The following is a 25,190-nucleotide window of genomic DNA, read 5'->3' on the forward strand; positions in this document are numbered from 1 at the left end:
GACGTCCTCGGACAAGCGCTGGCTCTTTGGCTTTGAAACGGAGATGAGCACCGGCCCCTAGAGTCGGAAACGACTAGCACGCATGTGTGGGGGAACCTTTACCTTTACCTTTACTGGGTAATCAACCATAAATCTACCAGTAAAGTTACCTGAGAAAAGAGGTGAACTTACGTCCACTGATAAGGTGCATGACACAGCCCAAGGTCAGTACTTCACTTACTGCTGCTTCTTGCTATCCACCACCCAAAGAGACAACCTAACTCTCTGCCCTATTCAAACCTTTCAAAAGGATTTCTGCAGGAACCAAGAGGCTGTCATTCAAATAGGGGGGTCAAAAAATTTTACAAGTTCCTGTTTCTTTTCATGCGGAGAAAGAAACTAAAATCCTTGGGGACAAACAACCTTTCCTGAGATGAGAGAGAGAGAGAGAGAGAGAGAGAAAGAGAAAGAGATGACAGATAGATACATCCTATAAAAATATGTTGCCAAACAAAAGAGTTTGTGACAGGAAGAAGGTATGTGTGTGTAGAAGAGCTCGCTTCCTTCTGTCAAAAGAAACATGGTTTTGACTGCTGAGGTAGATCCAAAACAAACTGAAGAAATGAGCAGATAGAAGAACAGTTCTACCCTCTGATGGCTCATATCCATGAGTAGTTCTTATTTTAATAGGTAAAGGTAAAGGTTCCCCCGCACATGCGTGTTAGTCGTTTCCAACTCTAGGGGCCAGTGCTCATCTCCGTTTCAAAGCCGAAGAGCCAGCGCTTGTCCGAGGACGTCTCCGTGGTCATGTGGCCGGCATGACTAGACGCCAAAGGCGCACGGAACGCTGTTACCTTCCCACCGTAGTGGTCCCTATTTTTCTACTTGCATTTTTTACGTGCTTTCGAACTGCTAGGTTGGCAGAAGCTGGGACGAGTAACAGGCGCTCACTCTGCTACGCGGCACTCGGGGTTCGACCCGCCAAACTGCCGAGCTTCTGATCGACAAGCTCAGCGTCCTAACCCACTGAGCCACCGCGTCACTTAACACATTCTACGTCACCTTCCTTCTCAACAGGCAAATGTTAGACAGTTATCAGATAATTTTTCCGGAAAGTTGATTCATGTGTGTTATTTATGAGGACAGTCTCTGCTGCTGGGTTTTGTCTACCACCCGCGGGGCGCAAATGTCAAGCCTATGACTGTTGGAAAGGCAAGGAGCTCAGGATTAGCCTAGCTACCTCCAAAGGGCCTTCATCATCTCGCTACACTGAATGAAAACTCTCCATCTGGTACAGTCATCTGGAAAGGATAGGTTGGTCTGGCTTAACCGTTTTTGGCTTAACAGTCTTAAGCAGTAGGAAGTGGATCCTCCAGAATGTAGCTTTGGGGAGTGTCAGAATGTCAGTTTTTGTGTTACCCGCCTAGGACAAGGTCCAATCGGTGTCCTTGTTGAAAGGGTGACTCAATTTAGCTCTCATTTTAAAAGTATGAATTATAAAAGAAAAAAGAAAAATGAAGAGGTTTCCCCGTCAGTAGAATTGAACATGACCCTAAACTGCAGATTCAGTAGAGACATAGGCTACCTTATGGTGAGATACTATGTTCTATAATTTTCATAATGTTCATCCCTTCATTTAAAGTAGCACATATGGCAATCGGTGATCTCTTGTTCTCTTGGTTTAGTGCAGGGGTAGGCAACCTTGGCCTTTTATGACTCGTGGACTTCAACTCCCAGAATTCCTGAGCCAGCCATGCTGAGGGGAAAGGGAGAGGTTTCCAAGCTGAGCCATGTTGGCTCAGGAATTCTAGGAGTTGAAGTCCACGAGTCATAAAAGAGCCAAGGTTGCCTACCCCTGGCCTAGGCCGCTTTATGACTCGTGGACTTCAACTCCCAGAATTCCTGAGCCAGCCATGCTGAGGGGAAAGGGAGAGGTTTCCAAGCTGAGCCACGCTGGCTCAGGAATTCTGGGAGTTGAAGTCCACGAGTCATGAAGGGGCCAATGTTTTCCCCATTTTGGCTCAGGAATTCTGGGAGTTGAAGTCCACGAGTCATGTTGGCTTAGGAATTCTGGGAGTTGAAGTCCACGAGTCATAAAAGAGCCAAGGTTGCCTACCCTTGTTTCAGTGAGATGGCATTGAAGGAAAGACTCATGTGGATAGTTGCCATAATGGAGTTTGTTCAGTAGGTGGCGCTTGACTTGGTAGATCTGGCTGTAGTCAAGAGTTTGCTGGGTCCCCTGTAGTTTTGGAGAGAGTTCTACTCTTTCCTAGCTTTTGGATTAATGAGAGTTTTCTGAGGCGCATCAGTCTGCTCCCATCATTAGTTCTCATCTCAGCTGGGATGGAATTCATTGGGAAAACTGACAGGCATCACCTCATGATTGATCTTAATGTGCAGCATGCCAGATGCAGACACAAAACTCCTTCCTGTATTTTGCCGCATACAGCACATGGGCAAACCTGTTCCAAATTCCTAGAGCAGTTTTAGAAACTAGTCCTCTTTGCCTCCTTCGTGTTTAATGATTTATAGACAGCATGCTACATTTACCAGGATGAGGAGGATGAGGAAGAAGGAATGAAGAAGGAGGAGGAGGAGGAGGAGAAGGAGGAGGAGGAGGAGGAGGAGAAAAGGGAGAAGAAGGAAAAGAAGGAAAAGAAGAAGAAGAAGATTGTCTTACGGAAAACATAATTTCTTACTGGCATCTCTCTGTTTCCAAACTACATGATATGGGCACCTTAAAGAGGTTGCTTGAAACAGCCAGTTACTAGTAGTGCATTTGTAACATACATTATAATCCTGTTTCTTATTTTCCCCACAATAACAACAACCATCTTGTGAGGTGGGTTGGGCTGGCTTGAGAGAGAGAAGGACTGTCATCCATTTGACTTCATGCCTTGTGTATAACTAGAACTCATGATTGCCTGGTTTCTAAGCCAGCACCTTAATCAGTACATTAAACTGACAGCCTTATGACCCAAAGAAATTGTAGCTCTCTGTTCCTCAAATAAAGAAAGAAAATGTGGGGGGAGGGAAACAGGTCTATATTCGATCTGTTCCAAGGCATAATGCAATACGTACCTGTTGCATTCCATTTATCAGGATAGGAATCTTAGACAGCAGCAATATTCTACCCGGAGAAGTCCTTTTTGGAATACAGGTGGCCAAACTTCTTTGTTGTTTTATTTCTAATATACCTGCTCTCTAATATTCATTCATTCATTCATTTTGTATAGGCACCCATCTCAAATTCATAACTCTGGGCAGTTTACAATTCTTGGACCGTAAGAAAGGCTGAGCACCAAAGAATTGAGGCCTTTGATCTATGGTGCTGGAGAAGACTCCTGCAAGTCCCTTGGACTGCAAGGCGATCAAACCGGTCAGTCCTAGAGGAGATCAACCCTGACTGCTCTTTAGAAGGCCAGATCCTGAAGTTGAAACTCAGATACTTTGGCCACCTAATGAGAAAGAAGGACTCACTGGAGAAGAGCCTAATGCTGGGAAAGGTTGAGGGCAAGAGAAGAAGGGGACGACAGAGAATGAGGTGGCTGGATGGAGTCACTGAAGCAGTAGGTGTGAGCTTAAATGGACTCCAGAAGATGGTAGAGGACAGGAAGGCCTGGAGGAACATTGTCCGTGGGGTCGCAATGGATCGGACACGACTTCTCAACTAACAACAACAAACAACATTATAAATACTTGGCAAATAGATGGGAAAGAAATAGAGGTAGTGACAGATTTTATTTTCCTGGGCTCCAAGATCACCACAGATGGGGACTGTAGCCAAGAAATTAAAAGATGCTCCTGGGGAGGAAAGCCATGGCAAATCTAGACAGCACACTAAAAAGCAGAGACATCACCCTGCCAACAAAAGTGCGTATAGTCAAGGCCATGTTTTTCCCAGTTGCAATGTATGGCTGTGAAAGTTGGACCATAAGAAAGGCTGAGCGCCAAAGAATTCGCAACTAACAACAACAAAATACTTTTGAGAGCGAAAACTAAATTGCAAAGTCAACAAAGTATGGAGGTGACTCATTATTATTTATTTATTTTATTTAATCCCATTTATATCCCGCCCTTCTCCGAAGACTCAGGGCGGCTTACAATCTAAGAAGCACAAACCAATGTGCTTAGCAATAGCCTTCATTCTATGTATATGCCTGCTTATTAGGGCTTTCGCCCCCCCCCAAGCGGCATTATTACAAAGTCAGCTTAATTGCCCCCAACAATCTGGGTCCTCCTTTTACCTACCTCGGAAGGATGGAAGGCTGAGTCAACCTTGAGCCTGGTGGGACTCGAACCTGCACTAATTGCAGGCAGCTTAACTATCTGGTTGGGTTCTTGTGACAAAATTAAAACAGCTGAATGAGATATCTAAGGATTCCGTTTGCTCTCACCAAGATCTCATACTGTCCTCTGGAGATCAGACTAGGCACATGGCAAAGTGAAAATGCGTAGTTCTGTCAAGGAAGCTGGTTAATCTCATCTTTTGCAGCAAGGGAGAAGAGTAGCTTCTTAGTTGCATAACTGGTTATGGAGTAGCTACTTCCTGTTTAGACATTTTGCTCCTGTGGCTAACATTTTGGCCCATTAAATTTTCTTACCATGTTTCTTGCTAGGAGTAGCAAGGAAATGCACACACACACACACACACACACACACACACATACACACACACTGGAAATGCCTCTGTTTCCGGCATGAATGTTCAGTGTGCACTGGCTAAGATCCTGATGCTATAAAAAGAAGGGCAGCTGTTAGCCCATGTCTGCTTGCCAGAGGACTGAAATGTGGCCATTAACTGGTGAATCACTTTCTGCTTCCAAACGTGTGTAAAACAAATAGCTCTAAATCCCCCCCCTTTTGCCTTCTGTGGGGTGATTCCACAGACCAACTGACTCAAATTAAAATTCAGCACGGATAATATCAGGGAATTCTTTTCCCAAGTGGTTCCTTTGCATTTGATGTGAAGAGCATTCATAGGCCTGGAATGAAAAAAAAAAACAACAACAACAACGCAGGGGTACCCCTCACACCTCCTTGAATTTTTTTTTTTTTTAAATTCCATTTATACCCCGCCCTTCTCCGAAGACTCAGGGCGGCTTACAAACTTAGCAGTAGCCTTCATTCTACGTATAGGCCTGCTTATTAGGGCTTTCACACACACCCCAAGCAGCATTATTACAAAGTCAGCTTAATTGCCCCCAACAATCTGGGTCCTCATTTTACCTACCTCGGAAGGAGGGAAGGCTGAGTCAACCTTAAGCCTGGTGGGACTCGAACCTGCACTAATGGCAGGCAGCTGGTGTTACTTAAGGAGGCATTAGCCCACTGCTCCACCAAGGCTCTTTTTAAATTGAATGTTTTACGGCTTGTCTTGCCAGAATAGATCTGGAAGGGACCTTGGAGGTCTTCTAGTCCAACATACTACCTGTATGTTGAACCCCGCGTTTTCCCCATCGTGGTTTTAACACTTCCCCTAATCTTGACGAGAGCAGAATAATCACATAAGCAGAGAATGCTGCCCGGTGCTCATGTCAAATATTATAACAGACTGTATACACACTGTGAAAGAGGAGCTTGCCAATTTGTATTAGAATAATAATAATAAAGCTGGAAGGGACCTTGGAGGTCATCTAGTCCAACCCCCTGCTCAGGCAGGAAACCCTATACCATTTCAGACAAATGGCTGTCCAGTCTCTTCTTAAAACTTCCAGTGTGTTGGAGCATTCACCACTTCTGGAGGCAGGTTGTTCCACTGGTTAACTGTTCTCACTGTTCTAATTGTTCTATTAGAGTAAAAAAAAGAAATAAGATGTAAAAAGTCTCTCTGTGGGGCTAATTTTACAATATATCCCCAAATCCCTCCCACCCTAAACCCACCCACTTCCCCCCCACCCACTTCCCAGAGCTAAATACAGGATTATAGTTACAATAATCATATTCTAAATAAAAATTGAGCATAATATACAATTAACCAAATTCATAATGTGCTTTAACTCCCCTTTAATATAACTACATACAAAGTACCAATAACAATATCCCTCTAAAATCTACTCATAAACTAGATGAAACTTTTTAGTCCCATATTTGTTCTGAATGTAATCTATCCATCTCCTCCAAACTGAAATATATCTTTCCTGTGAATGATCTTTCAAGTAAGCAGAAATCTTAGACATTTCTGCAAGATTCTAAACTTTAAACACCCGTTCTTCTATAGTAGGCAAACTATCCTTCTTCCAATATTGTCCCACCAGTAACCGTGCTGCTGTTATCATGTTCAACATCAAGTTAGTTTCTTTAACATCACAATCTACAACAATACCCAATAAAAACAATTGCGGAGAAAACTTTATCTTTCTCTTAAAAATCTTTTGAATGTTCCACCAAATTTTAATCCAAAAAGCTTTTATATTTCTACAAGTCCACCACATGTGAAAATAGGTAGCTTCTAAACTGCCACACCTCCAACATTTAGACTGTAAATTAGGATACATGTTGGACAACTTCTTGGGATCCAGATGCCATCTATAAAACATTTTATAAAAAATTTTCTCTTAAATTTTGAGCCTGAGTAAATTTAACATTTCTGACCCAAATTATCTCCCAGCCTCTTCTTAAAAACCTCGAATGATGAAGCATCCTTTGGGCATCCTTCATGGACCCTTCCACCACATCACCCCCAGCCTTGCTGGCGGGGAAAACCTCAGCCTCCCAGCAGTTCCTCCTTCTCATTGCTCTTGACTGGGGGTGGTGGTGGGGGGGGAAACAATTATTCTCCTGCTGGGTGGTGGCTGGGGGGCAGCTGTGGCTTTAAGGGATCCACCTTAAAGAACCGCCAGCCCTTCCCCTGCCTTGGCCTGAATAGGCAGCGTCACCGGGATAGCAGAGGTCAAGTCAATGTACAGGGGACGCTCAGAAGGAAGCAGAGCTCAAGGCGTGCAGCCCATCTGCCCAGCGTCTCCCAGGTAGAGGAATTGGCAGCCGTCTTTCCTTGCCATACTAACCCACTTCCTCCTCCTAACAGACCTTGGTCCCTCAAACCTCAGTTTCTCTCTCTCTCTCTCTCTCTCTCTCTCTCTCTCTCTCTCTCTCTCTCTCTCTCTCTCTCTCTCTCTCTCTCTCTCTCTCTCTCTCTCTCTCTCTCTCTCTCTCTGCTTGTTTCGCCCTGTCTGCATGATAACTGCTCTGCTGGTGCCTCTCTCTCCTCTCTCTCTTCTTTCTCTGTCTCCTGCTTATTTTGTTGTGTTTCTTCTCACAAAGCTCGCTCAGGTTTCTGGCTGGCTTTAGAAGAGATTCTGCCCGGTGTGGGGTTGTCTGCAGACCATTGGCTGACAAATTCCCCCCCCCCACCACAATTTAGCTCTTTATCCTCTCTTTTTTTTCCCCTCTCCCAGACACCTAAAACCTACTTTTCTATTGACAACCCCTTTCCCCAATGCCTTCTCCCACCTGCTGGTTGGTTAAGAGAGGGCGAAGGGGATGATTTGGGCCCATCCTCGGGACCCATTTTCATTTCCCCCTTTCGGTGGGGGGAAAAAAACAAACCCTTATCCCAGCACAGCTTTTGTTCAGCTGGAAATCAGGGATAAAATATTCATGAGCAGAAGCGTCCCAGAACGGATGATTCACAGATGCACAGATACCGCTCCGTGCACGGTCCGGTTTTCTCCAGCTTTCGTCCAAAATGGACAGCGTAGAATTAGTTTCACCGTGAGAGAATCACAGTTTATTTAGGTGAAATCGCAAATTCCCAGCTACAGAAATAGTTGCAGGCACTTGTAGTCTCGAGATGGTAGTTTATAATACTTTTGGCTAATGACCAAATAGCTTTAATCCCGTTTCTTTGAAACCCTCTACCAAATTCGAAAACAAGGACTGTGTGTTGTCGTTGTACCAGAGTGTTACACACTTTAAACTGTACACGCCAGATCACAAAGATTAAATCAATCACTACAGACTATTTTTTTTAATCAACAGAAGCTAAGTGTTGCCCAATCCTCAAGTACACTCCTAAGCTTCAACCAAAATACCTGGTTAAAATAATTTGTCAAATTTTAATAAATGATGCACATTTCAAGTACATCATCTCGTACAAAGATTTGAGATTTTTGTTTGTGAAAATTGCAAACAATAGGTTTTTCTGGCCCCATTCTCTCTTTCAGCATGGATGTGGGCAATATCATTCCATGTCTAAAGAGCAAATATAAGTTTACAAAAAGCTAACATTATCCCTGAGAGCATATTTAATTCATGGAATGTTTTTAATACCGCCAACTTTCATTCTGGACTCTCTCGTAAGTAGTAACTCTTACGTACATAAAGTAGACTTACTATAGAGTGTAAAGGGCAAAGGGGAAGAGGAAAATTATCAGCTGTGATTAAGTCACACACTATTTTTATTTGTCTTTTTAGTAAGAACACTTCCATATACTAAAGCCAATGGATCAGATCCAACTGAACCTTGTCTCTTTAGTAATTTAAGTGACTTGCTGGCATCATGGACAAATTTTTTCCATTATTGTAATGCAAGTCTCAATTTAGCAATCTCAGAATTTTTGACCCTATAAGCAGCTGCTGTTGGATTTTCACACACACGCACACACACACACACACACACACACACACACACGGACCATTGTATTTTTAATTTGGCAGCTTTCCTCTAAAACTCATAATCCAGCTGAAAAAAGGATGATTATATTTCAAGTTATTCTGAAACTTGCTAGGTAGTTATTTGTCTACACCATCCACTTCCTGGGTGCCTTAAAAATAATCTTTTAATGACATTTTCATCAGACTCTCCATGAGTCCCAGGATTCTTTGAGGAAAGATGAGATATTTAACTGGCAAAAACTGGCAGGTTTTATTTCAAGGATTTACGTTCCCCTCACCCTCTCTATGGCTTGGGTGGCTAACTATAATGCTTTAAAAGGTACATAAAACCGTTTTTAAATAAAAACCACAAATTTACAGCTATCACAATAAAAGAACAGGGTAAATATGTATCCTCTAAATTTCCCTGAAGCAGTTTTAGCATAAGACTTATATGCAAAGTCAGAGGTGCCTTATTCAGCATTGCTGGTTCCTGGACTGGCTTGTTTCTGGACCATTTTCACTGTCCATCTCACGAACATTGTATTTGTGAGTTGTGCGGTTACTGGTTTATTCTCTAAACCTCTGTCATCTTATGAAATAGATGCAAATAGCCAACTTTGAACACACAAGGAAGGAGAAATACACATTATTATTATTATAAAACTTTTATTCATAAAACATGAAACTCAGTCAACTGAACACTCAAATTGACTGGCGCTGATGGTTGATACGGGTTGCTGCCAGCATCCTAGGTATCAACCAGGTATCTCCTTAAAATGTAAGATGTTCCGAGTAGCACAGTTTTTTTGTAGCTTTGCTGGCGTTATTGCAGGAAGCTGCAATTTCTTGATATATTTGGCAAAGTTTTTGGACATGAGGACCCAGATTGTTGGGGGCAATAAGCTGACTTTGTAATAATGCCGCTTGCAGGGGGCCGAAAGCCCTAATAAGCAGGCATATACATAGAATGAAGGCTACTGCTAAGCACATTGATTTGTGCTTCCTAGATTGTAAGCCGCCCTGAGTCTTCGGAGAAGGGCGGGATATAAATGGGATTAAAAAAAAACATAGTTCCCAGTGCCCCGGTGACAATGGGTATCACTGTTACACGTTTCATCCATATTATTATTATTATTATTATTATTATTATTATTATTATTATTATTATTATTATTATTATTATTATTATTATTTACTACTACTGCTACTATTGTTGTTGTTGTTGTTATTATTAATGATGATGATGTTAGAAGGGACCTTGGAGGTCATCTAGTCCAACCCCCTGCTCAGGCAGGAAACCCTATACCATTTCAGACAAATGGCTGTCCGGTCTCTTCTTAAAAACTTCCAGTGTTGGAGCATTCACAGCTTCTGGAGGCAGGTTGTTCCACTGATTAATTGTTCTAAACTGTCAGGAAGTTTCTCCTTAGTTCTAGGTTGCTTCTCTCTTTTATTAGTTTCCATCCGTTGCTTCTTGTCCTGCCTTCAGGCACTTTGGAGAATTTCTTGACTCCCTCTTCTTTGTGGCAGCCCCTGAGATACTGGAACACTGTTATCATGTCACCCCCCCCCCAGTCCTTCTCTTCATTAAACTAGACATACTCAATTCCAGCAACCGTTCCTTATACAGTATATTGCTGGCTCATATTTAAGTGATTGTCCACTAGGACTCTGAGATCCCTCTCACAGTTACTACTATTGAGCAAGCTACCACCTATACCAGGGGTGTCAAACTGCTGGCCCATGGGCCGGACGCGTCATCCCAAAACCGCACCCACCCCATTGCTGGCAACGGAGAAAAAGCTCCGATACGTTGCGCAACATCACGTGACATCGCGAGTTTGACATGTCTGACCTATACTATACCTGTGTATTTGGTTTTTCTTGCCTAAATGTAGAACCTTACTTTTTTCACCACTGAATTTCATTTTATTAGATGGCTCCCAATGTTCAAGTTTGTCAAGATCCTTCTGTATCTTAACCCTATCTTCCTTAGTGTTGGCTATTCCTGCCAGCTTAGTGTTGTCTACAAATTTGATGAGTTCACCATCTATCCCCTCATCCAAATCATTGATGAAGATGTTGAAGAGCACTGGGCCCAGAACAGAGCCCTGGGGCACCCCACTATACATGTCCCTCCCTGTAGATGCAGTTCCATTGAGGACTACACTCTGAGTACGGCCGGTCAGCCAGCTTCGAATCCATCTGGTGGTGATGCTGTCTAACCCACATTTTTCTATCTTATCAAGTAGTAGGTTGTGGTCTACTTTATCAAATGCCTTACTGAAGTCCAAGTAAATTATATCCACAGCATTCCTCTGGTCCACTATTTTTGTCAATTGGCCAAAGAATGCAATAAGATTTGTTTGGCATGATCTGTTTGTTTGTTTTTTAATCCCATTTATATCCCGCCCTTCTCCGAAGACTTACAATCTAAGCACAAATCAATGTGCTTAGCAGTAGCCTTCATTCTATGTATATGCCTGCTTATTAGGGCTTTCACACACACCCCAAGCAGCATTATTACAAAGTCAGCTTAATTGCCCCCAACAATCTGGGTCCTCATTTTACCTACCTCGGAAGGATGGAAGGCTGAGTCAACCTTGAGCCTGGTGGGATGTGAACCTGCACTAATTGCAGGCAGCTGGTGTTACTTAAGGAGGCATTAGCCCACTGCTCCACCAAGGCACAGTTTTGACAAACCCATGTTGGCTTTTGGTAATGACTTTGTTTGCCTCTATGTGTTCAATGATTCATTGCTTGATTATCTTTTCCTGAATCTTTCCAGGTATTGAGGTCAGGCTGATAGGTCTGTAGTTTCCTGAATCTATTTTTTTTCCTGTTTTGAAGATGGGAACTACATCAGTTCTTTTCCAGTCTTCTGGTAGTTCCCCAGTGCTCCAGGATCTTTGAAAGATATAGTTCAGTGGTTCTGAGATCACACCTGCCAGTTCCTTCAGAACCTTGGGGTGTAATCCATCTCGTCCTGGTGATTCGAACTTGTCTGTGTTAGACAGGTCCTCACCATTTTCTTGCCTATCTTAACTTGTGTTTCTAATCTGTTTTTTTACAGTACTGTTTTTGATAGGTTGGACTGTTTTTTCCCTTTGTGTAAAGATGGATGGAAAAAAATGAGTTAAATAGTTCTGCTTTCTCCCTGTTGCTTGTCACCTTCTTGCCACTTTCTCCCACTAATGGACAAACATTCCCTTAACCTTTTTTTTGTTTTTTACATGTTGAAAGAAGCATTTTTTGTTATTTTTTTACTTTTGTCACAAGCCTTAGTTCATTTTGAGCCTTAGCTTTCCTTACTTCACCTTTGCAGGCTCGGGCTATTTGCTGATATTCTGCCTTAGTTATGTGCCCCTCTTTCCACTTTTTATACTTGTTCTTTTTGTCTTTCAATTTATCAGAGAGTTCTTTACACAGCCATGCTGGTTTCTTTTAAGAGCTGTTATTTTTCTTCTTCTTTGGTATTGTGCTAGACTGGGCTTTTATAGTCTCACTTTTCAAAATTTTCTTGAGTTGTTTTCCCCTTGAGGATTTAATTAGCTCTCTTAAAGTCCAAGACTCTAGTTTGACTGTGTTCTATTGCTTGTGCTTGCGTAATGTTGAATTCCAATATTGCATGATTTCTCCCCCCGCACCCCAAGGTTCCTGGGACTTCAACACCTTCTATCATAAGTATGATCAGAAGTCTAGTGGCTTATAACCTTGAATGTGTAAACAACCATTTCCTGTGGATTAACATGGGGAAGTAGAATAATTGGCCTGAATAATTCTCAAAAAGCCAAACAGAAGTCTTCAAGCCCAGTTTTTATTAGTATCTGTAAAGGTAGGTGTTGAACCATCGCGTGGGTAGTGATGGGAGCATCCTGATACTCCCATATTACACCCCTCCTGTGTGAGCTGCATTGGCTACCAGTTGTCTTCCGGGCGAGATTTAAGGTGCTGGTACTTACCTTTAAAGCCCTACATGGCTTAGGCCCGGGATACTTGCAGGACCGTCTGCTACCGGGGACGACTTCCCATCGCCCAGTGCGCTCACACAGAGAGGGCCTCCTCAGGGTACCGTTGGCCAGACAATGTCGGCTGGCGACCCCCAGGGGGAGGGCCTTCTCTGTGGGAGCACCAGCCCTTTGGAACCAACTTCCCCTTGAGCTTCGGATGGCCCCGGACCTCCGGTCCTTTCGCCGCGACCTCAAAACTTTTCTCTTCCATCAGGCTGACCTGGATTGATGATGGGTTTTTAAATATGTTTTAATTTTTAACTGTAGTTAATTTATTTTGGGGCTGTTATTTAATTCTTTTAAGATAGGGCGGCATATAAGTCCTAATAATAATAATAATAATAATAATAATAATAATAATAATAATAATAATAATAATAATAATAATAATAATAATAATAAAACCATGCCTCCATCTCACAGCTGTATCATGTGGTCTAGCAAGATGACTTTGGTAAGGTATTTTGACAGACTTGAACATTGGGCACTATCTAAAAAAATGATATTCAGTGGTGAAAAAAGTAAAGTTCTACATTTAGGCAAGAAAAACCAAATGCACAGGTATAGTATAGGTGGTACCTTGCTCAATAGTAGTAACTGTGAGAGGGATCTCGGAGTCCTAGTGGACAATTACTTAAATTTGAGCCAGCCGTGTGCTGCTTCTGCCAAAAAAGCCAACACGGTGCTAGGCTGCATTAACAGAGGGATAGAATCGAGATCACGTGAAGTACTAATACCACTTTACAATGCCTCAGTAAGGCCACACCTGGAATACGGCATCCAGTTTTGGTCTGGAAAGAGTACAGAGAAGAGCAACAAAGATGATTAGAGGTCTGGAGGCTAAAACATACAAGGAAAAGCTGCTGGAATTGGGTATGTCTAATTTACTTTACTTACTTTTTACTTTTATTAAAGGACTCAGGGCGGTGAACAGGGCATATATAAATAGCAAATACAAAAATTAAAAGGGAATTAAACAAGTGCCCAGTTAAAAATACAATAACAATATAAGAAACCCATTAAAAAACCCTAACGTCCCCCATCAGGCCAGACCAGCTAGTTCAAATAAATGGGTCTTCAGACCGCGCCGGAAGGAGCGAAGGTCCGATGCCATACGGAGCTCAACCGGCAGTTGGTTCCATAGAGCCGGGGCGCCCACAGAGAAGGCCCTCCCCCTGGGGGCCACCAGTCGACATTCCCTGACCAGAGGCACCCTGAGGAGGCCCTCTCTGTGGGAACGCACAGGGCGGAGGGAAGTTGACGCCGGCAGCAGGTGGTCCTCGAGGTACCCCAGACCCATGCCATGTAAGGACTTGAAGATCATAACCAAAACCTTGAATCTCACCCGGAAGACAACTGGTAACCAATGTAGCTCGCGGAGCAAAGGTGTAACATGGGAGTACCGGGAAACTCCCAAGACAACTCTCGCGACCGCATTCTGTACCAGTGAATGAAGAGAAGGACAAGAAGAGAAGGACAATGAAGAGAAGGACAAGAAGGGACATGATAGCAGTGTTCCAATATCTCAGGGGCTGCCACAAAGAAGAGGGAGTCAAGCTATTCTCCAAAGCACCTGAAAGCAGGACAAGAAGCAACGGATGGAAACTAGTCAAGGAGAAAAGCAACCTAGAACTAAGGAGAAACTTCCTGACAGAACAATTAACCAGTGGAACAACCTGCCTCCAGAATTTGTAAATACTCCAACACTGGTAGTTTTTAAGAAGAGACCGGGCAGCCATTTGTCTGAAATGGGATAGGGTTTCCTGCCTGAGCAGGGGGTTGGACTAGATGACCTCCAAGGTTCCTTCCAACATTATTATTATTATTATTATTATTATTATTATTATTATTATTATTATTATTATTCAGAAGCATCATCAGGTCAGTTCTTTGCCTGTCATTCTCCCAAGGCAGATCATCCATCTTCATGATCAAAGACTTTCTCTCCTAAAAATAGATCCTAAGGAAGGGTGAAAATTAATTATTTCATCTGAGTGCCATCAGCTTCTCTACCACCTTGGCCAGTTTGGTCTAATGGTGAAGCCACAAGGCTGGGAAACAGGAGATTGTGATTTCTAGTCCCATTTTAGGCATGAAAGCCAGCTGGATGACTTTGGGCTGATCACCAGGAGATAGTGAGTTTGGTCTGGTCACCCTCTCTCAGCCCAATCCACCTCCCAGGGTTGTTGTTATGTGGTAAATACCAAGAGGGAGGTATGTTGGATATATTCACCACTATGAGTTATTTATAAAATAATCAGGTGGGGTAGAAAGCAATATAAAGAAATAATAATAGCACAGCTAATCGCAATTAAAATTGGCTGGGTTCCCATATATCTTCCGCAGACGGCTTTCTAATGATTGCATCAATTATGTAGATTTACTTCCTCAAAATAACCCTAGCCAGAGAATGAAAGAGAATGTATTATTAGGGCCATCTGATGTGTGTGGCTAAGTTCCTTCTTTACAGATAACGGAAATCAAAGAGTACGATTCATTTAATATTGAAATCTCTTCCTCTCTGTTTTCAACATCATAATTAAACTCAACTCCGAAAAAGTTACATAATTATTAAGTCAAAGTCAAATTACTGTTTGCATTCTTGAACTATGAAGAAGCGATCTGAAGGCTTTTAAGGAGCAGAAATATATTTGCCCCTTAAAATGCCACCCTGTAACAATGGATTCAGCATTGCAATGTATTAGACTTGTTTGGGATTTCCCATCTGGGATATTTCTGTTCTTTGCTCAGTACGGTCGATGGTAGATCGGATTGCGGTGATCCCAAAGAAGTCAAATTCATTGAGTCATATCTCTGAATCTGGTCACCTTAAGTGTTTTGTACCCCTAAGCTACACCAGAACAATGATCTGATTTGGCAAAGTTAATTTCTGATCTTTCTGTGGGCATGTTTTAGCTTCTTCAAGAGGAACTAGTTTATGGCAGAATTGCCCACTGGTCATTCTGTGCCACGTCTGGTAAAGCTGTGTCCCACTCAGCACTTTCAGCACCATGGACAATGACCAAGAGGTCTCTTCCCTTGCATAAAACAACTACGAATCCAACAAAGGACCACAGTAATTTGACTTTGATTTAATAATTATGTAACTTTTTCAGGGCTGAGTTTAATTATGATGTTGAAAACAGAGAGGAAGAGATTTCAATATTAAATGAATCGTACTCTTTGATTTCCGTTATCTGTAACAAAGGAACTTAGCCACACACATCAGATGGCCATAATAATTCATTCTCTTTCATTCTCTGGCTAGGGTTATTGCGCCCCTATCTGGACCGAGATGCCCTACGTACGGTCACTCACACACTCGTTACCTCCCGTATAGATTACTGCAATGCTCTCTACATGGGGCTGCCCTTAAAGACCACCTGGAGCCTCAAGCTGATGCAGAATGCAGCTGCGCAGGTAGTGATGGGAGCATCCCGATAGTCCCATATTACACCCCTCCTGCGTGAGCTGCATTGGTTACCGGTTGTCCTCCGGGTGCATCCTGGAGAAAGTGGGCAGTTTTCTAAAGTCAGTCACCAGTCAAATTTGTTCTCCTTACTCCCAACACTCTCTAACCAAGTGTTTCCAGACGTCTTGGGTTTCCGTTAGCCAGCAGAGTGAAAAGGTGAGTTATAATATTCCAACTAATCTCCGACCCCTCCCCAGTAATAAACCAGACCCCCTCCGTGCAGTGTTCAAGTCAGGGTTTATCAGGTGACACAAATGTTTCATTCTGTTGAAAAAACCCGCTTGTTTTCCTAAGCAGTAAATACTTGTAATTTTAAGTTCAATAGCTTGGTCTTTGCAAGCTTCATCTAACTTCCATTTGTCCTGTTACTGTAGTTAGAGTTGTCTGTATTCCAGTGCAGGCTTTGCAACCTTTTCACCCATTCTACCACTTTTAGGATGTGGCAACATCCGAGTACCACCAGTCGCCTAGCAAGGCGTCAAAAACTTGATGACCCCCAGAAAAAGGAAAAAAGTGATGAAGTACAGGTAGTCCTCGACTTACAACAGTTTGCTTAGTGACTGTTCGAAGTTACAATGGCACTGAAAAAAGGGCCCCCCAAGCCACAGCCGAGCAAGACATCTGCCTGCCTGCCCGGTGGCGCCCATACCACTGGTTGAAAAGCCCTGGTCTAGTGCAGGAAAAAGATCTAAGTGTGGTGGAAAGTCCAGAGAAAGGATGAGAAAAACATAGAATTCACACTTCATTTACAAAACCCTCCTTTGCTGATCTTATTATCTCAGACTACACTTCCTCCATGCACATTCCCTACCCATAATTATGTGTTGGAAAGAAGAACAGAGTTGGAAGGGACCTTGGAGATCATCTAGTCTGCTTGAGCAGGAGACTATCAACCATATCAAACAAATGGTTGTCTGAAAGTTTTGAAACCTGGAGAAATCTTCATGCAGTGGCCGCTCTGGTTTCTTAATCTTTCAGGATTAAGAAAAAACCATTTTTCCAGATGTGGCTACCGGTGGCCGGCGAAGGATGCTGGGAGTTGTAGTCCACCAACCCCAGGATCCAGGGTGCAGCCATGCAGAGGTTGATGAAATACATCACCCCTGAACTGCTGGGCAAGTGCAGCAAAGAATAAAATAGGTTTTAGTGGAAATTTATCAGTGGCTTTTCTCACAAACAAAACAGGACACTGCAGTCGTAAAAGGCCATGCCTAGAGTTAGTACACACACTGTTTGTGGCTGAGAAAAGAACACCCTTAACAGCAAACCATGTGCAGAGAGAGGACCAACCTTTGTTCTTCGTTGCACAATTGCTCCACTTGTAGCACATCAATCTGATACGAGTCTATAATAACGAACCTTTATTAACAAAGTACAACATGTGTACAATGAGATTGGCTGAGCCTCCCTTCGTGGGCCCCCCCACAACTCACAGTGACAACAAACCCACCATCTTGTTACACCAGGTGAACTAATTGCACAACACACCAGCCTCGCAAGTCAATCATACATAGAGTTATTTCCCGTTCAGGAGCCGGACAGCCCATGGATAAAAGCTGTTCTTCAGCCTGTTGGTGCGGTTGGCTATACTCCTGCATCTCCTACCCGATGGTAGGAGAGTAAAGAGGTACCGAACAGGGTGTGAGTCATCCCTGAGCATTTTCCTCACTCTTCCAAGGCAGCAAGCCCTGGTGAGGTCATCCAGTGGTTTTGTGCTGTCCTCACCACCCTCTGTAATATCTTCCTATCCGTGGCTGTCAGGCCAGCATACCAAACCACAATACAGTGCGAGAGGACGCTCTCTGTAGTAGACCGGTAATACATTTTTTTTTAACCTCTGCAACTTCAAGGAGTAGGGCATAGACTTACAGCAAGGCTCCCACATCCCTTCATTCATCACTGACTTGCTCTGAGAAAGCGCTAGCTAACCCAACCAGACCTCCTCCGTGGTGAACGGTTTCCAGTGTGGTGACCAAGTTGGTGCTGGTTTGCAGAGGCTGATGGTGTTTCTATTCTGAGATGTTACCTTGAGCTGATCATTCTTTCCTGGTCATGGGGAAAGGCTGCTATTAACATTCCAGAAGCTTTTTTTTTCCCCTCCTTCGTACCATTTTTAGCCATGGGCCAAAGAGCAAAAATCACCGGGATGGCGGTCATTTTGGTGTCTGCTTGGGAAAGAGAATCTCATCCTGTTTCCTGAAATTATTTCAACCGATGATGCTTCCGGCGTTTTAAATTTAAATTTAAAAAGCCAATTCAATGCCAGGCTGTTTTTAATAGAGGGATGGAATCAAGATCATGTGAAGTGCCTGTACTACTTGACAAAGCCTTAGTAAGACCACACTTGGATTGCTATGTCCAGTTCTGGTCACCACAGTATAAAAAAAGATGTTGAGATTCTGGAAAGAGTGCAGAGAAGGGCAACCAAGATGATCAGGGGACTGGAGGCTCAAACCCCCCAAAGAATGGGTACAAGAAGTGGACTAGGGCAGTGGTGGCATTCAAATATGTGCACAACCGGTTCTCTGGGTGGATACCACTTCTGGAAGTCCATTCTGGGCCTGGTCAACAAAAAATTAGCTATTGGTTCTGCCGAAGTGGTGCGAACGGGCTGAATCCGACCACTGGACTAGGGGTGACACTATAGCAGTGTTTCAATAGTTGAGGGGCTCCTGCAAAGAAGAAAGGGGGGGGGGTCAAAGTATTTTGCAAAGCACTAAAAGGCAAAACAAGAAACAACAGATGGAAACTAACCAAGGAGAGAAGCAATCTAGAACTAAGGGGAAATTTCCTGACTGTTAGAAAAATCAACCAGTTGTGGATGCTCCATCACTGGAGGCTTTCAGAAACAGACTGGTCTAGGGTCTCCTGCTGGAGCAGGAGGCTGGGGGCTGGACTAGATGACCTCCTAGGTCCCTTCCAACTTGATTATTCTATAAATACTTTTTCCCTTGGCTTAATGTGGGTGCTCTTAAAAGGAAAAAGGGGAGGCCAGGAAAATCTGAAACTGTGAAGAAGGCAGTAGTTGTGGAAGAAGTAAAATTTTACCCACAGTGTCTTTGGATGGCTTTTCAACATGATGAAATATCAAGGCTACAAACCTAGGTTCTTAGGCAAGATTCAGGCCCATAACTGTAATATTATTATCCTTACCCAGCATCATAAACATTAGCGTACATTGCGGTGTGAAGCATCAAAAGCTAAACTGAAATAAATGAGTTGTTGCTACCTTTACACATAACAAAGTCACAGGCAGTCCTCAACTTACAACAGTTCATTTAATGACCATTTGAAGGCACAAGGCCACTGAAAGAAAGGGTCTTATGACATGCTTAGCCCCATGGTCACACGATCAAAATTCAGATGTTTGACACTGACATTTGCCGTGTCCCGGGATCACGTGATCCCCTTTTGTGATCTTCCGATGAGCAAAATCAATGGGAAAGCCAGATTCACTGAGCAACTGGGTTACTAGCGTAACAACTGCAGCAACCACTGTGGCAAGACAGGTTGTAGAATGGGGCAAAAGTCATTTAACCATGGTCTCACTTAAGCAACGGAAATTTGGGGCTCAAATGGGGTCGTACGTCAAGGACTAACTGGAAGTGATGGGCCTGGTAAATTTTTACTTTATTGTGTTGGGACACAATTGGATTTGATAGGATGTTCTGGATAAGACAGAGATTGCAACTTCCTGGTGGGATATATGCCAAGTTTTTAATCTCAGTTGAAAGAAGGCTTATTAAAGTGATCCACTGCTAAGTAAAGCTGCCTTTTGCAATGGACTGATGGCGATTTTGCCGATGCCGGTGGTGTTCAAGTGGTGCGGGGCTATTATTATTTTGAATTTATTATTGGCATCATCTCCACAGAACCTCCAATACACCTCTTAATAATTCTCAATATCATCAAGTCAGCGGCCTTATCTTTTTGGATTGCCTCATTGAATTGAGAAAAAAAAAGGGTAATCCTTTTCTCTTAAGGTCTTCATCAAACCACTGGAGGATGCTTTGCGGAGATCCGTAATCATTTCTCCAGCTTTGATTGCTGTGGAAGACCAAATGTGGGCAATAAATCTACAAATGTGGCTTAGAAAATGCAGAATTAGACAAAGGATCAAGACAGCTGCTCCTGGTTCAAGATTTCCTCTTGAAAAATCAGTTCTGTGTTTTGGATAAGGTGGTGAAGCTTACTGTGCCATCAAAAACACAGGAACCTTTGCCAGTTAAATACATCTCTGCCGTGCTTTTTTTGTAAAAGAAAAAGGTGCCTGAACTCACACATGTCATACAACCCGCCTTGCCTACCCTACAAGGCTCCATCCAAAAAAGGTGCCGGAACTCCGTTCTGAGCGTTCTATGAGAAAAAAAACAGCCCTGCGTCTCTGTGTATACCCATGTTTGCCTTTCATAATATCATTTTTCATTGTTTCTTTGCTTCTTCTTTTTTTGCCATGATTCCAGTGGTTTTTTTTTAAAAAAAAATGCTTTCTTATAATTTTATTTTAATTTTGAATGCTTCAGCGTCGAACATGATTGCGAGTTTCAGAAAACACAGCAAAACAAATGTAAAATGTGCATGCCCATTTTTTATTTTGTTTTTTTGCCCGTTTGGACCTCTTCCCCCTCATTTTCTATTTTCCGCATCTAGCCAATTTCTAATTCTCAAGTGATGAGTTCTATCTTTGCTCCATCAAACATTTATATTTTTAACGACTGTTCATGAATCCGTGTACATTTTCTGAGATTGTGCAGTTTGCATGAACTAAGCAGCAGAGTTATTGTGCGCTTCTCCCATTTGCCTGCCGCTGGATCTGTTTAATTTCTGCAGGAAATAAAAGACCGTTTGCCATGCACGCAGCATAAAATTGTTTTATTTTTAACATTTTAATTAGTCTGTGCCGAAAGAACCAAATCATTTCAACAGTTTGGATCAGGGGTCTTCAAACTTGGCCCTTTTATGACTTGTGGACTTCAACTCCCAGAATTCCTCAGCCATCATGGCTGGCTGAGGAATTCTGGGAGTTGAAGTCCACAAGTCATGAAGGGGGACACAGTTCCCCCATGCTGGCTGAGGAATTCTGGGAGTTGAAGTCCACAAGTCATAAAAGGGCCAAGTTTGAAGACCCCTGGTTTGGATTCAAAAACCATTAGGAAAATTATGTGCCTTAGAAACAACAAGCAGAAACAGAGAAAAATAGCTGGAATGTAAAAAAAAAAGTATTTGGAACAAGTAGGTAAAATACTGGTTTCAGTAACAGAATAACATAATAGATAACGGTAACAGTAATAATAACCATAACAGAGTTAGAAGGGACCTTGGAGGTCATCTGGTCCAACCCCCTGCTCAAGCTGGAGATCCTATACCGTTTCAGACAGATGGCTGTCCAATTTCTTCTTAAAAGCCTCCAGTGATGGAGCATTCACCACTTCTGGAGGCAAGCCGTTCCCCTGGTTAATTTTTGTGACTGTCGGGAAAATGCTTCCCTCCTTGATTGGTTTCCATCCATTGCTTCTAGTCCTGCCTTCTGGTGCTTTGGAGAATAGATTGACCCCCACTTCCTTGTGGCAGCCCCTCAAATATTGGAACACTGCTATTATATCACCCCTAGTCCTTCTTTTCATTAAACTAGACATACTAGGCAGATGGGGACTGTAGCCAAGAAATTAAAAGACGCTTGCTCCTTGGCAGGAAAGCTATGGCAAATCTAGACAGAACACTAAAAAGCAGAGACATCACCCTGTCAACAAAAGTGCGTATAGTCAAGGCTATGGTCTTCCCAGTTGCAATGTATGGCAGTGAAAGTTGGACCATAAAAAAGGCTGAACGCCAAAGAATTGAGGCCTTTGAACTACGGTGCTGGAGATGACTCCTGCGAGTCCCTTGGACCGCAAGGTGTTCAAACCGGTCAGTCCTAGAGGAGATCAACCCTGACTGCTCTTTAGAAGGCCAGATCCTGAAGCTGAAACTCAAATCCTTTGGCCACCTAATGAGAAGGAAGGACTCAGTGGAGAAGAGCCTCATGCTGGGAAAGGTTGAGGGCAAGAGAAGAAGGGGACGACAGAGAAGGAGGTGGCTGGATGGAGTCACTGAAGCAGTAGGCGTGAGCTTAAATGGACTCCAGAAGATGGTAGAGGACAGGAAGGCCTGGAGGAACATTGTCCATAGGGTCGCGATGGGTCAGACATGACTTCACAGTTAACAACAACAACAAGACATACCCAGTTCCTGCATCCAGGCCCCGTCGCTCTTCTTTGCACTTTTTCTAGAGTCTCAACCTCTTTTTTATATCACGGCGACACCCCCTCCCAAAAAAAATCATTATCTCTTTTTTTTTCAGTATACAAATGTATAAGGTGTTGACCTGTCATTCTGGTTTTCTTAGTAGCCAACCGGCTGAATATGAGATAATACTGATCATATTTCAGCTGGTGATATATAACAATTGATATTCAGCTGTACAGTCTTCTGCTGGAATATAATCTTATCCTTCATTGATTATTTTATGGCCATAATTCTACCTTGTGGGAGTAAATTTCATTTGGGATGAATGAGGCTGAGTTTCTTTGTGCTTTCTAATCTTTTCGTTGGCATTATTCTTTCCTTCCTTCCTTCCTTCCTTCCTTCCTTCCTTCCTTCCTTCCTTCCTTCCTTCCTTCCTTCCTTCCTCATACTATTATCTCACTCCAATTTTTTGAGTGTGAAAGCTAAAATTACCACAGAGCCATCCCTATGCTTACAATAAAGTTGACCAAAGGAATTAGTTTAACCGTTGCAAAACTGGATCTGTGAAGCCTAAATATAACCCACTCCACCTCAGTTGGCACCGTTAAGGCACAGTTAAGGGTGTGGGGAGAAAAATATGCACATGTATGCCTCTGTTAAATTAAAAGGTATTCTTAGTAGTTATTTGGGGGGGGGGAAATGTATTCATTTTTTTCAGTACCAAAGAAATCACGGTGGACGCCTACCCTTTTTGTGTGCAGGGCTTTAAATCTGTAAAGACAGGGGCTTTTTCTGATTATCTAGAAATCTAAGTCTCTACTCATCCTCTTTGCAAACATGGAAGGAGGAGGAGGAGGAGGAGAAGAAGAAAAAGAAGAAGAAGAAGAAGAAGAAGAAGAAGAAGAAGAAGAAGAAGAAGAAGAAGAAGAAGAAGAAGAAGAAGAGGAGGAGGAGGAGGAGGAGGAGGAGGAGGAGGAGGAGGAGGAGGAGGAGGAGGAGGAAGAGGAGGAGGAGGAGAAGAAGAAGAAGAAGAAGAAGAAGAAGAAGAAGAAGAAGAAGAAGAAGAAGAAGAAGAAGAAGAAGAAGAAGAAGAAGAAGAAGAAGAAGGAGGAGGAGGAGGAGGAGGAGGAGGAGGAGGAGGAGGAGGAGGAGGAGGAGGAGGAGGAGGAGAAGAAGAAGAAGAAGAAGAAGAAGAAGAAGAAGAAGAAGAAGAAGAAGAAGAAGAGGAGGAGGAGGAGGAGGAGGAGGAGGGGAGGAGGAAGAGGGGGAGGGAGAGAAGGAGAAGGAAAAGAGGAGGAGGAGATCAATAATCTCATCTCTATAGTGATATAATTTACTATTTCAAGCTACTTATGTTTTAAGCTGGCAACCATTTCTTCATTATTTCTTTAAAAAGACTTAAGAAAAACTTACATTTTATGGAAACCGATTTGCATAAAATTGTTGTGAGATAGATAGATAGATAGATAGATAGATAGATAGATAGATAGATAGATATAGATATAGATAGATATATAGATATATATAGTATATATGTGTATAAAATTGTCAAATGGACAGTTTGCATAATACTATATGTAAAACCTGGAGAACTCATGGGTGCACCCTGATGGAATCAGGCGAGGGACAAACCGGAGCCTTACTCTGAAAAGCTCCTTTGGACTCTTATTTTTAACTCGCCCTTAAAATAAGCTGCTCTTTTATCTCAGCAAAGTGGCTGGGAGCCTGAACAAGGGAACCGATGCGCTCTTCGGAAAGGTTTGCTCAACTCCCCGGACTCTATATTAGACTCCTGAGTCACGGAGGTTTGGCATAGCTGGTGTTGGGTTACCAACCATGTATGGTCTCTTCGACAAGGAGATCAGTATCCGTATTATAAGCGCTATCTATTCTTAGAGGACACTTCGGCTGGACTGACCAGGCAAGAGACAAAAAAAGAAAAAAGAGGGCGATTTTGTGCTTTAATCGGAAAGAAGGGGGGAGAGGGAAAGAAAAAGAACGCTCCCTTTTTCAAACAAGACATACCCACCTGTATTGCCCCCCTCTCTTTCACAGAGCCCAGCATTTCCCTCCTGTGAAGGAGAGCTACAATGTCCTTCGGTGTCACTCTCAATGGATCTGGCCCGTGGGGCTTCCGTCTGCAAGGAGGGAAGGACTTCAACATGCCTCTGACCATCTCCAGGGTAAGAGCAAGATACTCAGACATTGTTTTTCTTCAGATTGGGGGGGTTTGGACTTGTGCGTCTTGCTGGAGGGAACCGGACAGGGCAGTCAGGGGTGATAACATATGGACATGTTTTTTGGGGGGTTGTTGTTGTTGTTGTTGTTTTAAAAGGGAGAGCCTTGTGGAGTGAAAAGTACTGAAATGACAAGGAAAGGGGGGGTTGCATGCTGCTCCTCCGCTGCTCCTCCACCATGTATATTTCATAGACAACAAGAATAGCTCCAATATACACGTTGTGACGGAGGGATTCATCTGTGTGGCAACTGGTTGAAAGTCACTCTCTTGCTTATTTTCCCCAATAATTCCCCCAACAATGAAGCGGATGAAAGGTTGATCGAGTGACTCAAATCTATATGAGTTTTGGTGTATCACCTCTTCTCCTTCTCCTTCTCCCCCCTCTCTCCCCCTCTCCCCTTCCTCCTTCTTCAAACTTAATTTTATTTTAGCCCTGCCCTATCTAGAATAAGAATGAAAGGAAATGTTTGTGAGGGGCAGGGTGATCGTGATCACTCATGTTTATTATTATTATTATTATTATTATTATTATTATTATTATTATTATTATTATTATTATTATTATTATTTTATTTATTTATAAATCATACAGTATTTATACAGCCCTCCATCTCACAATCAGGTGGCTTTGTATGGTGCATTTGCCCGTATTAGATCAATAGGCTCT

General features: G+C 42.9%; 1 protein-coding gene across 1 annotated transcript in view; it reads left to right on the forward strand.

Annotated features, from left to right (window-relative positions):
* The first annotated feature begins 6,864 nt into the window (after nt 1–6,864).
* LDB3 (LIM domain binding 3) overlaps nt 6,865–25,190 on the forward strand; it is a 74,386-nt gene continuing 56,060 nt past the window's right edge. The window contains exons 1-2 of the mRNA XM_083364265.1: nt 6,865–6,947; nt 24,340–24,467. Coding sequence (XP_083220391.1) covers nt 24,375–24,467 — 93 coding nt within the window. The 5' untranslated portion in view covers nt 6,865–6,947; nt 24,340–24,374. The remainder of the gene's footprint in view (nt 6,948–24,339; nt 24,468–25,190) is intronic.

This window comes from Vipera ursinii, assembly GCF_947247035.1.
Source record: "Vipera ursinii genome assembly, chromosome: 5".
Classification (NCBI taxonomy): domain Eukaryota; kingdom Metazoa; phylum Chordata; class Lepidosauria; order Squamata; family Viperidae; genus Vipera; species Vipera ursinii.